Consider the following 15,034-nt stretch of genomic DNA (forward strand, 5'->3'; position numbering starts at 1 on the left):
GAGTTAAATCATGTGTATGGAAAAATAATAAATTCATAATAAATAATTACGTTCGATTCACGATTACCATTAGCAGTGCGCGCGTTAATGATTATCATCAGCACCGAGCTGAAGGACCCACAGCCACTCGGCAGTACTATGCGAACGAACAAATGTAAATGAGCATTGCAATTATTAATAATTATTTCATTGGACTCTGCCCTTTACCGCTTGCGAATTTGCTTAAAAACGTGATTATTCATTTCGAGTTCGACTTGGCGCTAATAATGGCCGCCGTTAATAGTTTCCCTTGCGCGCCAGGATGTCTGCCGGCCAGCGAAGCGTGCAGCGAAAAGGCAGTAAAGCCCCAAACGGGGCACCATTTTGAATGCATCCTCCGGGGCCGGAGATGAGATTTACCCGCTTTCCTTCCCGTCCCTGGTGCGCTGTGGTCCGAAAACCGAAACACGAAATCCGTAGACCGTGCCGTGACTGCCAGTGAGCAAATGAAGTCACTCCCGGCCGGCGGGAGTTGGAAGCAGTCGGGTGGAATGCTCGCTGTGGTGTAATGTCTACGATTTGGAAATATGCTTTTTTGACTCGCTCCTTCCCGGGCACTTCATAGTGCTTGGTAAATAAATTAATTCATTGACGTACGCCATTGATGGATCTCTTAGCGCCTGCATTTAGACATACTTCAGTCGATGCCGGGTAACTTTCATACAGCAGCCAAGGTTGTTAAACACCGGGCCGAAGGATTGCTAACGGACGACGGCTGGACTTGCGCAAACGCTTATTGCTTCCGTTCGGAGTTTGGATGTTTGCCTTAAAAATTTTCTCCTCAACTTCACCGTAATTACGTGGCCAACGGACCATTTGCCTTCCGTGCATTGGTCCATTGGCTAGCAGTGCTGCAGTAAGTTCCCGGCTCGTAATCCAGTGCGCCGGTGCCTCAGTGCGCTCAGCGATGGTTACGCTTATCTAACGCAAATAGTTCCCCATTCGGCTGCGATTTTGGCATCACGAACCTCTGTCCCTGGGAACCGTCCTAGGCCCTAGGACGGTGGAGACTTTGAGCTTGGGGGGCCGAATTTGACGGAACCGCGGCCACAGACGGCAAATGGGTCGGCAACAGTGACGCGGTCTCGCAAAAGTTCAATATTTGTACAGCCGGCGTCGACGACGGCATTCGGGACGAAACGCTGCCCTCAGCCAGGGGGATCCAGGGACGCGCGGGCGTTGTTTTTTCGCCAACCGGCAAAGTTGGGCGCCCTGGCTTATCAGCTTGCGGAGGAGTTGCTCGGTGGCCAAACTTCCAACTCTCTGACGGGGGGTGGGCTGAAGATATGGTCGGCTCTTGTGATGCCGTTAAAATTGTGACAGATTGAGTGGTTAGCTTCCGGGCGGAGAGGGTCCCGGCGAGAATGGATTGGTTCCGGGCCCGAGCTGGCGAACCGGAGACCGTTTCTCGGTACTGGTGCTCCTTGTAACTGCAACACGCTAACCGATGTTTTTGGGAGATGTTTCATCAATCATCGGTATTCATCAATCATTGGATGATGCCTAATGATGCTCAACGCGCAGTGGCACGCGCGTATGTGCGGATGTAATTGCATTGCAAGGATTAATGGCAAAATAATGAGGCCGCCGTGGAAGTGTCTCAGGGCACTCGGTCGCCCGCGAAAGTAAACAACACGAGTTTTTGAGCAACGCAAGATGTGCTCGAGACGTTTGTGGTTTGCGTTTTGTTTTCTTGCGAATTAATTTTACGGGGCAATATTAAAAACATCTCAAATGTTAATGCTCAACGCAGAACGGCGCTCATTTCATCTGCAAAGAGATACAGATGATGATGATGCTTCACCTTTCCGCCGAACCTTTGGGTGTTTGTGGGCGAGCTGTATCCGTTATCTTTTTAATGAAAAGTCCCTCCTGGAAAAAGAAAAGTCCGCCAGCGAGCGCCATCTTTTATTTACTCGCGGCCCCGGGTGCCCCCGGCATTTCTGCCCCCGGAGTGGCGCAACACATCCTTTTCGCCGCCTTCGCGGTGCAACCGAATGAGGCCGGCCAATGGAGCGCATGTTGATTAATTCACCCCCGGCCCGGTGGGTTCATAATTAATCAAAGCCAATCTGATTTTAATCATGTGTCAAGAAGTAACGGCCCCGTGACAGCATCCTTCTTCGAACTCGCTCTGCGTGTGGGTTGCGATGCGGTTTTCCATTCCGACTTCGTGAGATGTTTTATTACCCGTAAGGCTGGCCAAAAAACAACGCGTCCCCAAAAGTCGTCCGTCCTCTGGCCAAGTCACAGTCTCCGGGCGAACCGAACCGAAAAGGATTAAAGCTAACGATGGCAATGCGGGCGCTTCGGGCCGGGCGTGTAATTGAAACGGCGGACCGCGGGCTGGTAAAAACTTATGTTCACTTTTGGGGTCCAAGGAACAAAAAAAGGACCACTGTCACTCGAGTGCCGCAAGACACAGTGACTGGGCGGATTCGGCCGAGAAAAGATGAATGTTGTCCCCCGGTCGGTCCTGTTCGCCTTCGTTTCTATCGATGACTGGCCGGTTTCAGCAGTGCCGTCGTCGTCGTGCGTCACCAGTTCTTAGTTTCAGTAGTTCGTAGGTTCTTGGTGGCGATAGCCACTGTTGTTGTCACCATTTTACACTTCTCATCCTCGATGCCCGACGCCCAAGTACCGCAGGGCCCAGTACCCTTTGGCCGCGCAAGCCGTGGAATGTATGCATATCCTGCTCTGCCACGACTTGGCCCAGCGACTTGCTTCCGAATCGACACCCCGACCGATGTCCCTCATGTTCTCATGTTTCTCAATCATTATTTTCGCATTTCATCCTGTTGTTGCCGAAGGCGGAGAGATGAAAGCGGCCGCTCGTCGGTGGTTGTTAACGAGTTGTGAGCAACTTTGTTGTTGCCCATCCGCCGATCGGCAGAGAGGCGACAGATTGGTGCAAATCGGTCGCGTAACAGTTGCCCATAAATGGGCCGTGGCTACAGCAAAACATTCCGGTCTGGGAGCGAGATTTAGGACTCTCATTAAGGGATCATGCACGGGGACATTCATTGACTTTTCGATGAGTCGCTGACGCTAGGCTCGTTGACTTTCTGCGCCGAGCATTGCTCGCCGGTTCTTACGTCCCCATCGGGCCAAGGATGCTGTGGACAGCGAAGCAGCATAATCCGCAGGTTCCAACAAAGTGTTGTTTGATGAGAGACCTTTGGCCAAGTTTGCGCCAAAGTTGCGCTGCCAGGCGAAGCGTTTTTCCTGGAGCCACAGCGGCACCGGAACATATTGAATGCCCAAAGTAATCTCGTTTAGTGCAGGCCCCCGTGGCTCGTGCGTCTAACAAAAAGAAACTAGAAAACGCACGACACCGCCCAGCGGACAACGGACTTCTGTGGCCAATAATGCAGTAAAGAATTGGCAAACGACATCGAACCCGCTGAACAGGGCTGTGGCCTCAATCGCCCGAGCCTTGGCCTTATGGTTTGCGGTGTATCCTCGACGCACTGCGCGTGCTGCTCGGAAAAGGCTGCGTGTATTTATTTTATTGACTCGCCAGGATTCGAAGCGAGGCGTGAAGGCGTTTCTTTCTGATCGGCAGCATCCTGCCGAGAAGTGGCAACCCCCTAGCTCGCCCTAGTTGCTCGGCACTGGCACTAGCTTTCGGTTAATCCGGTAAAGAGTTGCCTGCCGATGAGTGCGGCCGTTGCGATTGAAATTGATACGAATTCAATTTTCTAACCGACCTGATAGCGATTGGAAGGCTAATCTCGTTAGGGCTCGTGCTCTGGGCTGTGCCGCAGACATCTCGGGCCTCGGGGCTCGGTGGCCCCGCGTTCCACATGGAACCCAATTAGGGGCTAGCCCCACGTGCTCTTCACAAGCCCGGGATCACGGGAAGGACTTCGAATGCGTTGCGCTACTTGCGTTCGCGAGTCCTCGTACTTGCGTGAAGTGACCTCGTCGTAGGACGACCCCTGGGCCCGGGTGCTTTCCCTCGATCGACCGTTTTTCAGCCACTTCTCGAGCGGTTGCCATTGTGCGCGATGTGCGATTCCTTTTATTAGACTCATTAGGCGTGCGGTAAATATGGAGAACCTTTGTGCGTCATCCATCCGTGCGGCAAGTGCATCCTTGAGGCCGGTAACTCGCATCGTGAAGCATAAAAGTGCGCTCATCCAAGCGGCACGGCACCGGTACTCGCGGGATTGCGCCAGCGTTTACGTTCGTGGCTGGGCACGAAGAGGTGCCATTGTGCTTGGTGTCCTTTTTAAATTCGCTTTTGGCCCAGTGGCCGTGCAAACATAATGCGCGGCAGCTGCACCACACCACACGCAATTAAATCATTTCGCCCGCGTGCTGCCTTCAGAGGAACGACTTCATGAGCGTTATGTAGGAGGAGGCACTGCGAACGATCTGCAAAGGATATAAAATTGCAAACGAAAAACACAAAAACAAATGGCGGCCTCGGCTTCGGCGGTGCCCGCTTACCACCGAGAACGTCGCCATGGAGGTCTCGAAGAACGGCACGTTCAGGTTGGAGCCCCGCTGGGCCCGGATCATCATCATCTGGATGAGGTGGCGCGTGTCGCGGTTGTACCGGTACCAGGGGAAGTTGTACGCCACCGTCTGGATGGCCTCGCTCTGACGGACGACACGGAAGCTAGAACCACCGGGCAAGCGAACAAGCCCCCGCTCAACTCACCGCGTCCCGGATGATGGTGCCACTGTACGAGTAGAGGAACAGGATGGCCAGCTCGGCGAACGCGTACGGAAGGTACGTGAGCTTGTAGATCCCTTCCACCTGCGCAAGGATCGGAAACGGGGTCAGTCACAGGGACGATGCACAGGGGCAGGGACTTACGATGAGCATCGCGATGCACACAATACACATAATGAGCGCGGTACACGTGTACACGAGCAGGATGTTGGGGGCGAAGGCGGCCCGCACCTCGTGGACCATCTCGATGGTGCGCTGGTGGCGTCGGCTGATGCGCCGCAGCTCGCGGTTAATGTGACGCGTTTCCGCCTCGTCGGCCACGAGCGGTGCCGGCGGACGGGGTCCGAGTGCTTCGATCTCAAGCCGAAGCGCATTGAACTGGCCGCAGAAGTAAAGGCAAACACCGGTCAACAGCGCGTCACTGCCGGACTGGGACGTGATGGTCGGCACGGACGCGTAGTTCAGGAACAGCGTGGTCAGCGCAAAGTACGCCCCGTTCTGCCAATCGTACGGTAGGCTGCGATCGGGACGTTAGGGGACCGGCAGGACTAGCGTGCCGGCAGGGCAGCTACTTACGCGAGCTTGAAGGGAAGAATCTTCACGAGCGGCCGCTGGCCCTGGTGCCAGTTGTAGGCCATGCCGAGGAAGGGGGTCAGGCCGTACAGCATCGCGGCGAAGAACATCATGAGGAACAGGTGGAGCGTGAGCCGCTGGCCGAGGTACGTGATGCGCCGAGTGTTGGCCCGTTCGCGCGGGTGCTCCTCTGAAACGGAGGATCGGAGTGTCAGGGTGCGAGAGCCAGCCAGAACGGGATACGCACCTCGCAGGACCTGCTGGACGGTTTTGAGGACCCGCTCGATTTTGCGCTCGTTCATCAGGTAGAACACCATGCGCAGCAGGCCGGAGACGCGCGCCACCGTCGGGCAGATGCTTTCGATGGCCTCGCCCAGATCGCCGTCCTGGTACGCGTACAGGCCGTGCAGGAACTCGCCCACCATGCAGATGGCGAGCACGGCCAGGTTCAGGGCGATCAGGGCCGTTCGGAGCCGGCCGCGAGTTTCCCGGTCCGCCGGCCAGATGCCGAAGACGAGCAGAATCCTGCGCTGCAACCGGAAGATGCCCCACGTCCGTTGCTCCTCCGACGGGTCGCGCTCGAATGGTGGTCGGTTAATCATGGTCTTGTTCGGGCCAAGGATTATGGGACCGTGCCCCGATCGTGGCGGCTTTATACCGGTCCGACCTGCGTTGGATCGGGTCCGCCACCCGAAAGGTCATGGGAAAAGCTGTCAAGCGGACCATCGGTGCGCGAGCGAAACGACGAGTTCTAGGGCCAATTATTTGGGAGTGGCCAATGGTTAACGTTTTAACTGGGTTGGGATTAAAGTTTAATTACATTTCACTAGTTTCGAACGGAATTCATATCCAGTCCAGAGTCGAAGGTAATTGCATGGCCAGTGACAGTTTTGAACTTAACGCATTGCACATTTGAATGCACTTCTTGAGCAACGTTCTTGCGCCAACGGCAAAAGGTTACCGTTCGCCATTTTTAATTAGTTCGGGCAACTCCAATTAAATGTTTAATACACTAATCGGATTATGTGAGCAGATCGAGCTTTTAATTTGGTCCTCCTCATTACGCTATTTTGGCAACATTACCTTGTTTTCCATCTACTAAAGGATTTCAACTTAAAACGAAAAGTGTTATAGTCAGCAACTTACGTTTGAGGGCGTTTGAACATGTCCACTATTGCGGATGATTACGAATACGAGTTGCGGACTATATTTCTTTTCTGGTACAAGCTACTTCTGGTCAAAAAAATTGCTACAGAATCGCATGAAATGCTTGTCGAAGCTTACGGAGATCATGCTCTTGGAAAATGACACGCAAACGGAACAACGACTGGCGGATCAGCTAAATGTGTCTCAATAAACCATATCCTTGCGTTTGAAGGACTTGCGAAAGATCCAAAAGATTGGAAAACTGAAGCCACATTAAATGGACGAAAATCAGCAGGAAAACCGGAAAACCGTATATGAAATTCTACTCACCTGGTACAAAAAGAAGTCACTGCTTCATCAGACTGTGATTGGCAATGGAAAGTAGATTCAATGCCAAAAAGAAAAAAATCATTTTTTTGACTGCAAAACGAGATTGATTCGGCAAAAACATAAAGCTGTGTATCTGATGGGACCAGAATGGTGTGGTGTACCACAAGCTCCAGAATCCTGGTGAAACCGTTAATACAGATTACTACCGACAACGGATGACCAATTTGAACCAAGAATTGATGGAAAAACGTCCAGAATGGGCCAGACACGTTAACGGAACTTGGCTCCATAACAATGTGCAAGGACACAACGCAAAACTGGTTCAATCAAAGGAACTTGAATGGGAGCTTTTCCAGCAAAATTTTCTCCATCGACGAGGCACATTTTTCCACTTGGCAGCTAGGTAAACACGCAAAATATCTAGGGCACTGAAAACCCTCAATTGATTGAAGAGAAGCCCTTTATAACCTGACAAGGTGACATGGTATGGTGTGCATAATGGGCCGACGGCGTCGTAGGAGCATCAATTCCGAGCGATGATAACAAAATTTGTTCGGCCTCCAATTGTAGGTATGGACTAAGTAGATATACTGTTTCATTTAGATGGGGCAACGAACCACACAACAAGAGCACGGTTTTCGATGTACTGCGCGAGAACTGTGATGTGCTTATAATTTGGCGCGTTTTGTTGGGGTCAATTGGACAACAGGATCTTGCGATTTGACATCGTTGCCCTTTTTCTTGTGGGGCTACGTAAAAGGTTGTGTTTATGTTAACTAGCTTGCCCCTTTGGAGCATTTGAAAAATAACATTCGCCAAGCTATGGCCCAGTTCGACTGTTGCCATAGATCCAGTGGTGGTCATGTGAAGGATATTGAGTTTCACGCATAATGGCATCGGAAGGCAAAGTTTCATCCGTTTTGAAACTAAAAATTAAATAACTCTGTTTAAGCTGTTTTTATCAAATTGACGCTCTCCGTTGTTTTAAACCAATATTTCGAACGATTCCGTCTCCGAAAATCTTGTACGAAACACACGATTACATGTGATTTTTTTAGCCAAAATCTAAACCATTTTGGAGGTTGATGTCAGATAACAGAAATGTTGATGTTAAACTTTAAGTTGCAAAGCACGCTTTCAATAAGCCCGATAATTGTGACCCAAAGTGGACAGTTTACTGATTGAATAAACTTCTTCGCGAGCATAATGGACCCAGCCCAGAACGGAGAAGTTATTCATCATCCTTTTGTAGTGGTTCACTCCAAATGTCAAAACTGCTTCTAATTACGGTACCGAGGTAATGAAATGGACGGACACGCTGACTGATTGACTAACGGACGGACATCGGATGGACCGCAAGCCGCGCAAGATCCGCGAGCCCGGAACGGCTTACCCAAAAGCCAGCCATTCCGGAGCACCCGTTAATCATTATTAGGCGGCCGCCAATTGCGGTGCCGGGCGTATCGGTACGAAACCTCACCCGTGGAAGCCATTTTAATTGGTTTAAGCTGCTCCGGGAGCCACCACAATAGTGCGCCCGGGTTGCCTCCTTTTCCCCCCCAAACCGTCGTGCCATTAGACGCGTCAAAAGTGATGTGCCGGCGAAGACGAAGACGGTAAGCCCGTGAGCGGAGTACCAGGACCTGCTTTGGTGGTTTCGCAAGAAAAGTCCCGGTGCCTGACGCCGCAAACGCGACCGTTTAATCGATTGCTGAGGTTTCCGTGGTCGGAGTTTGCTTGGTGGGTGCTTGCGTCAGGACGGTCGTCCTGATGAGAAGTCGCCGCGCACGAACGCACTAATACGCCTGGACCGGAGGTACTCGTTCGATGACGAGTGAAGTAGTAAATTTGACTGGGAAAATTAATCGACAAAACTATCGTGCACCGCTTTTCCGTCACTGTCGTCACCACCGTGGCCACCGGCATCGACGGCTGTAAATTTGCCTCCTCAGGTGTGTGCGTGCGCGTAGGGATCCGGAAATCGAGCCCCGCGACACCCGCCGAAAGGGCTTTTGTGCGGTAAATTAAATTTACCAACAAACTTATTTAAGGCGCCACAGCGTTGAATGCGCTCGGAAGGGTCACCCTCGTGTATGGCCACCGTGCGGTGGTGTCCTTGGGGCTGCTACAACACAGCGCTCTCCGGTGTATAGAAGGGCAGGCTGATGAAATATTCATCAGACGTTCGCCCATGGAGCGTGGAGCACCGAATGGCGCAGGCCCCAGGCAGCTTGGCCGCCCCCCGGGGGGCTTCCGTTTGTGGGCCAGTGTGGGCACCACGACACCCGCAAATTCCAAGACAATTAATCAGCCGCTCAATCGGATGTAAATTAATAGCGAGAAAATGTACTGACCAGGCGGCGGTCTAGTGAGGCCCGAGTCCTTCGCTCCGTATCGCCCGGGCAGCAGCCCGTCCCGTGGCCATATGGGCCGGGAGTTAGTTATGAGCAGCGGTTGGCCATAATGTGCATTTCTAATTGAATTCGCATCACACGACCCACTGACGAGCGAAATTAATTATGGGCCACGACGACGGGCGGTTGCGGATGCGTGTCCTTCCGGTAGACACGCCAGATACACGCCAAGGTACGGGTTTAATCATTTTATTCCATTAGCCTGCTTAAATACCTTACAAACCAAACCTAGCTCGTCGGCGGCTGCTCTTCATGCCAGTAACAAATTGGGAGACAAAAAGTAAAACGGTTGTGTGGGCATCCTAGCGTGAGGAGAACGGTCGATGGTAAATGTCATAAATACAGGCATCCGCTACGCTACCACGTGCATCCGACCACGAAGGACGTGAGCAGCATGACGAGCGGGCGGATTAGTCGCGTACACCCGGTGGTTGTGCTTTCCCCCGCGGGGAAGACGTGGCCCTTCCCGATGGGTGTGATGTGTTCCAGTCCAAACGTTAATCGTAGTAAAGTCCCTGACTAAATATCCTTACGAGTGCTATTTGCTATCGGCCGATCCAGCCGATGGTCCCACAGTCACGATTGTCAATCCCTTCCCCGCTTATCCCTTTTTAAACTTGAGCAACAGTATACTAATCGTTAGGAAGATCACGATCCAGATGGCGGTCGACGCGAACCCGATGTAGACGTTCGGGTCCTCGATCAGCCAGCCGCGCTGCAGGATCGAGCGGAGCGATTCAGTCGACTTCGTGAGGGGCAGAAAGACGGAGAAGATCCGCACCAGCGGGTGCATGCCCTCGATGGGCCAGATGATGCCGCACAGCATCACGATCGGCAGGAAGCTGCCCATCGCCATATACGTCGCGGACCGCTCGTTGTCACAGGAGCACGACACGACGAAACCTGCAAAGACAGGCGCACGTGCGTTAGTTTTGCTTCGACCCGTCCGATCGGAGTCGGAGTTGCTTACCGAAACACATCCCACACAGGCCGGTCAGTATGGTCAGCAGTACCACCCAGACGATGTCGCCGCGGTTGGTGAGATTGAACACGGAGAAGCTAAACACCATCACGAGCGCGGTCTGGAAGCACATCACCAGGAACTGCGTGGTGACGTGCGAGAACAGGATCTCGACCCCGGTGATGCCCGACACGAGGCAGCGCTCCAGGATACCCTCGTTCCGTTCGATCAACATCGCCCCGGAGGTCAGCGCCACGGAGAGGAAAAAGATGATGCTAAAATTTGCGGTCAGTTCGGTTCGACGGCCCGGATTCAGGTTTGGGAAGGATCCCGTTGCGGACTTACGTTAGAATTACGCCAGGGGCAGCAAAGTCCGTGAAGTTGGGTGTCCGATCGCCGTAGACGGGACTGTTCCACTGGAACGGGATCCGCCCGTTCGAAGGGTTCACCTCGCAGGCCTCGAGAATGTTCTCGATAAAATCGAAGAACGCGTACTGGATGTCCCGGTACAGGAGCGTACCTATCTGTTGGTCTAGATTCGGGGATAGATAAACGTCAGCTTGTCAGCTCCGGCTTGTCCCTGGGATTGGTCCGTGTCCGTCACTTACTCGACATGTCCATGGTGACGGCGAGGTTCGCTGACTCGATGGTAAAATCATCGACATCGCGCCCCCTTTCGGTCCGCTCGACGAGTGAGTCGGAGTAGTTCGAAGCGAACACCAGCGCTCCCCAGGCATTGCCGCGGCTGACCTCGTTCAGTGCGTCGTTTTCACTTTCGAATAGTTCCTGGAATGGACGAGAAGGTTGTTTTGGGTACGGAGATGTGGAATGGACCTTCACGCAGCCATCATCTTACCAGCACGACACTCCTATTCTTCAGGAACTCCATGTAACGACAGCTAAGCAACGAGTAGTTACAGCCTGGGAACACCGGGCACTCTTGGGTACCGTAACCTGCTTCCTCCAGCTCGTAGTTGGCCACGGCCAACTTCAGTCCGACCGGGTCGTGTCCGATGGCCCAACAGAAGAGGATGATCTGTGCCACCGGTAGTCCAATGATGAACGCCATCACCCTAAAATAGAACACGTGAATGAGGCGTCCATGCACAGGGAGTTGTCCGAAACGTACCCAACATTGCGCCACATCCAGAGGAAGTTCTTCCAGATCAGTGCCTTCATGTGGTTCGGTTTGATAAACTTCATGTGCTCCAGCAGCGACGCCTTCGTGTCCTCTTCCGGTGGTAGCGGTGGTGCCTGGACTTCGGGCGTAACGGCATCCGGACCGCGCGACGACATCGAGATGTTGTCACCGAACTCACCCGATATCTCTCCGTGGTCCTCTTCCGGGGACAGATCCAGCGCCGGATTGCTGATGGCCGGTATTCGCACGTGCTCCACTACTTCCTGGGCGATCGAGGATCGCCTCCGTTTGCCCATGTTCTGCAGGACGGACAGCTTCAGAAACACATCCTCCAGCGATTCGGCCTGGTACTGGGCGAGCAGATCGGCCGGCGACTCTTCGGCGAGGAACTTCCCGCCGCGCATCAGCCCGATGACGTGCGCTTGCCGCGTTTCCTCGATGTAGTGCGTCGTCACGATGACGGTCGTGTTGCCGGACTTGGTGATCTCGACCATGTGATCCCATATGCTCTGGCGAAGGACCGGATCCACGCCGACGGTGGGTTCGTCGAGGATGAGCAGTTCCGGCTGGTTAAGCAGGGCCGCCGCCAGGCTCATGCGTCGCTGCTGACCCCCGGACAGGTTCTTCACGAAGCGGGACGCGTTGGGCAGCTGCAGCAACTTGCACAGAAAGTCCGTCTTCTCATCGACCTGATCCGTCGTCATGCCGTAGATCCAGCCGAAGTAGATCAGCGTCTCGCGGATCGTAAACTCACCGTACAGGGCGATCTCCTGTGGCATGTACCCGATCCGAGGACCCGGCACACCGGAACCGCGCGATCCTGGCCGACCTCCGAGCACCCAGATCTCGCCCGAGTTGAGCCTTCGGCGACCGACGATGCACGACAGGAGGGTTGTCTTACCGCAACCGGAGGCTCCCAGAAGACCGTAGCTACAAAACAATTAGCTTCGTCAGTTCCACTCGACTGTACCCCAATTCCAATACTGGGCAACTTCTTACATTGAACCCTTCGGTACGGTCATGTTGAGCCCGTCGAGGATGACGTTGGGATTTTTCTTGGTGCCGTAGATTTTGTGTGCCCGACGAACGCACACCGCCTGCTGACGTCGGATGGCCACGGTCGAGGGCTGGGACATAAACATCTTGCGTCTGGCGGCCAGATCGAACTCTGGCTCTATGGATGGTGGTTGGCCACTGCCCGTGGCCACCGGTGGAATACCTTCCGATTCTGCGTCCATTTTGAGGTTTACGCCTTCACCTATAGGGAAACAACAACAACAAGATTATAGCGTCATTAGGTGGCCTAGCAAAGTGTTAAGCATCAAAACTGGAGACAATTTGCGTGAGATGCGACTTGTGGAAAGGGTGAAAAGCGTTGCCATGGAAACACGGCTTCAGCTCCGAGCTGTCAATTTTCATCCAACACGACACTGCCGTGCATTTTTTTCATCTTGGTCAAAGTCTGCTCTAAATAATAACGAAGCATAATAGTAGTAGGCATAACAGTCAATTTCAAAATTGGCTATTGGTTTAATGCTAGTAGTCGAAACATTGCCCAAGAGCTAAAACATTAACCATCAAACAGGTTTAAGCCATTTCCGCATAGCTGAAATCACAAAGAGCCCCAACTTGGGGATTCTATTTACCGTAAATAAATCGTAATAAAATGAAACACGTTGACACGCTTTTAATCCGTGTTATCAAATGCTCCCCGTTTTTATTTCTGCCAATACTCGAAGTTTCGAGTTCGATAATTATCTGTCACCAGTCAGGAATGGCTTTAACTGTGTTACGAGTCTTAACCGATTCTTTCAAGTCCCACCTGGAGCTGATGTCGCTCCAGGCGGACTGCGGTTCCTCCAACTACCGACTACGACTGCTCTAACCGACTGACCGAACTGACTGACTGTAATCGTCTGACCCTGGCTGTCTGATTACTTTCTTATTTAAAGTCAGATGCCGATTCCGCGGATCTCGCATACCAACGAACTCTATTCCAGCGATAACGTATGCTTTAGTTTTAATTGCCCATATTTGGCCCGAAATTCGAGATGCCTCGTCCATGTCCCAACCTGCGGTCAATCAATACCTTATCAACCCCAACCAACTCTTTTACTTTCTTCACGAATAGGCTGATTAGAGATTCGGTTCCTTCCGGTCTCTTTTGCCGTTCAATTTGAATTGCAGCAGCTGCATAAATTGAGTGCGTTGCATTTTATCGACTGTACTCTTTGGCTCTATGCGCGCTGAGGCAAACTCGCTAGCTGATAACATGTTCCGAGAGCAAGAAGTTCTTACCTTATTGCTCGCGACCCTGTCCCTTGCGCTAATATTTGCTTAGGACGCGTTGTGACTCTTCGATATTCCGTTTCGTGGGAGATGTAAACAACACGACTTGTCTTGTCACAAACTTTCTGGTTTGAGTCGCATGTTGATAACGGATCCGCTTTTCATGGCTGAATAGAATTCGTGGCTTGCGCTGGCCTTGGTCTCTGCATTTGGATGCTACGTGATGGATCGAATCATCAGCGATGGATGGATCATCAGCGATGTTTTGGTAAAATGAAATGCAATCGACCCATTTCTTATACGGATGGGTACTGAGGATGAAAAATGGGATGCGAAAGCGATCGTGGCCTAAGACCAGCTCTACCGTTGGCTAATCCAGGCCTAACGCTCAGGAAGGTCCTGCTGAGTATATGGTGGGACTTGAAAGGAATAATTTATAATGAGTTGCTTCTGAATGGACAAAAACTAAATTAAGATCTCTACTGTCAACTATTGGAACGTTTCCAGCTAGCGATCGACTTGAAACGGCCAGAATTGGCCAATAGAGGAGGTGTTGTGTTCCATCAGGACAACGAAATGTTACACACGTCCTTAGTGACTCGCCAGAAAGTCCGGGTGCTTGATGCGATCAAGAGAAGATTGTGAAAATAGATTGCTAGAGTTTTTCGACTTTAAGAGCCAAAATTTCCAGAAGAAAGACATTACGAAGCTACCATTTAAATGGCAACACATTTTTCAACAAAACGGTGCATATTTGACGCAAATCAGACCATCGGAAATATCTTGAATAAAGTTTTGAAACTCACGATAAAATAATGAATTTCTTTTTAGATAACCTAAGATCAATTTATCCCATATCCAGGGACCCAGACCAGGGAACTAAACTAAACCAGACCCGGGGAACCGTTTCCCATAAAACCTGCAAATGGTACGCGCGTATTTGTTTGGACGCACTTTAAACCGCACGCACACCACCTTCGAACACAACGGCTTCGCGACCGCGATGCGGTTTTATGCCGCGTTGCGGTCGCCGCCGTGTCGAAGGGGGGCAGGGCGCAATGTTTGAGTTGTGTAAATTAAACAGGCAATGAAATGCTTTCCTCTGCGTGCGTGCCCCACGTGCTTCGCTGCGCTACAAACACGGACACCAACACGGGCGTCCTTTCCCAACACCCGTTTGCCCCAATAAAAAAAAAAGACTATCGCACATTCGGCGGAGCTGACTCGGTTCGGCTGGTTCATTTGATGTCTGATGCTGGGAAATATCAATTTAATTGCCGTTAATGATGCCCTGCTGGGCTGCATGTTTACCCGGCTGCATTAACTGCATTAATGCAAATACCGTTCGGGCTGAGCGTGACACATTCTGCACGGGCACCGGCGCGGGGCTGCTATCGATTGCACGAACGCGGCTTAGAAGTGAAGTGTTTATTTGATGTTTGTTAACATAATGCGTT

At 52.1% G+C, this 15,034-nt stretch overlaps 2 protein-coding genes across 2 annotated transcripts; both read right to left on the reverse strand.

The window, feature by feature from the left end:
- Positions 1 to 4,368: 4,368 nt before the first annotated feature.
- On the reverse strand, positions 4,369 to 5,409 carry LOC131210920 (odorant receptor 22c-like). The gene is given in 4 exon segments (XM_058204240.1): positions 4,369 to 4,419; positions 4,495 to 4,657; positions 4,659 to 5,240; positions 5,300 to 5,409. Coding segments are annotated over 4 exon segments (906 nt in total).
- Positions 5,410 to 9,368: 3,959 nt separating this feature from the next.
- On the reverse strand, positions 9,369 to 12,526 carry LOC131211822 (ABC transporter G family member 23). Its single transcript, XM_058205453.1, has 7 exons — positions 12,288 to 12,526; positions 11,277 to 12,218; positions 11,004 to 11,220; positions 10,756 to 10,933; positions 10,493 to 10,679; positions 10,157 to 10,422; positions 9,369 to 10,089 (listed from the first exon to the last, which is right to left on the reverse strand). The coding sequence occupies exons 1-7, from the start codon at positions 12,524 to 12,526 to the stop codon at positions 9,788 to 9,790; spliced, it is 2,331 nt and encodes a 776-aa protein (XP_058061436.1). The 3' UTR covers positions 9,369 to 9,787.
- Between the last annotated feature and the right edge of the window lie 2,508 nt (positions 12,527 to 15,034).

Source organism: Anopheles bellator, chromosome 2 (genome assembly GCF_943735745.2).
Source record: "Anopheles bellator chromosome 2, idAnoBellAS_SP24_06.2, whole genome shotgun sequence".
In the NCBI taxonomy this organism is placed as follows: domain Eukaryota; kingdom Metazoa; phylum Arthropoda; class Insecta; order Diptera; family Culicidae; genus Anopheles; species Anopheles bellator.

Bases quoted from the DNA above. Each gene is read 5' to 3' on its own strand.
- LOC131211822 (XM_058205453.1), bottom strand. From the start codon at position 12,526: ATGGACGCAGAATCGGAAGGTATTCCACCGGTGGCCACGGGCAGTGGC. The intron at 10,934-11,003 runs GTAAGATGATGG...CGTCCATTCCAG, and splicing joins AGAATAGGAGTGTCGTGCTG to GAACTATTCGAAAGTGAAAA. The intron at 10,680-10,755 runs GTAAGTGACGGA...CCCCGAATCTAG, and splicing joins CGTCACCATGGACATGTCGA to ACCAACAGATAGGTACGCTC.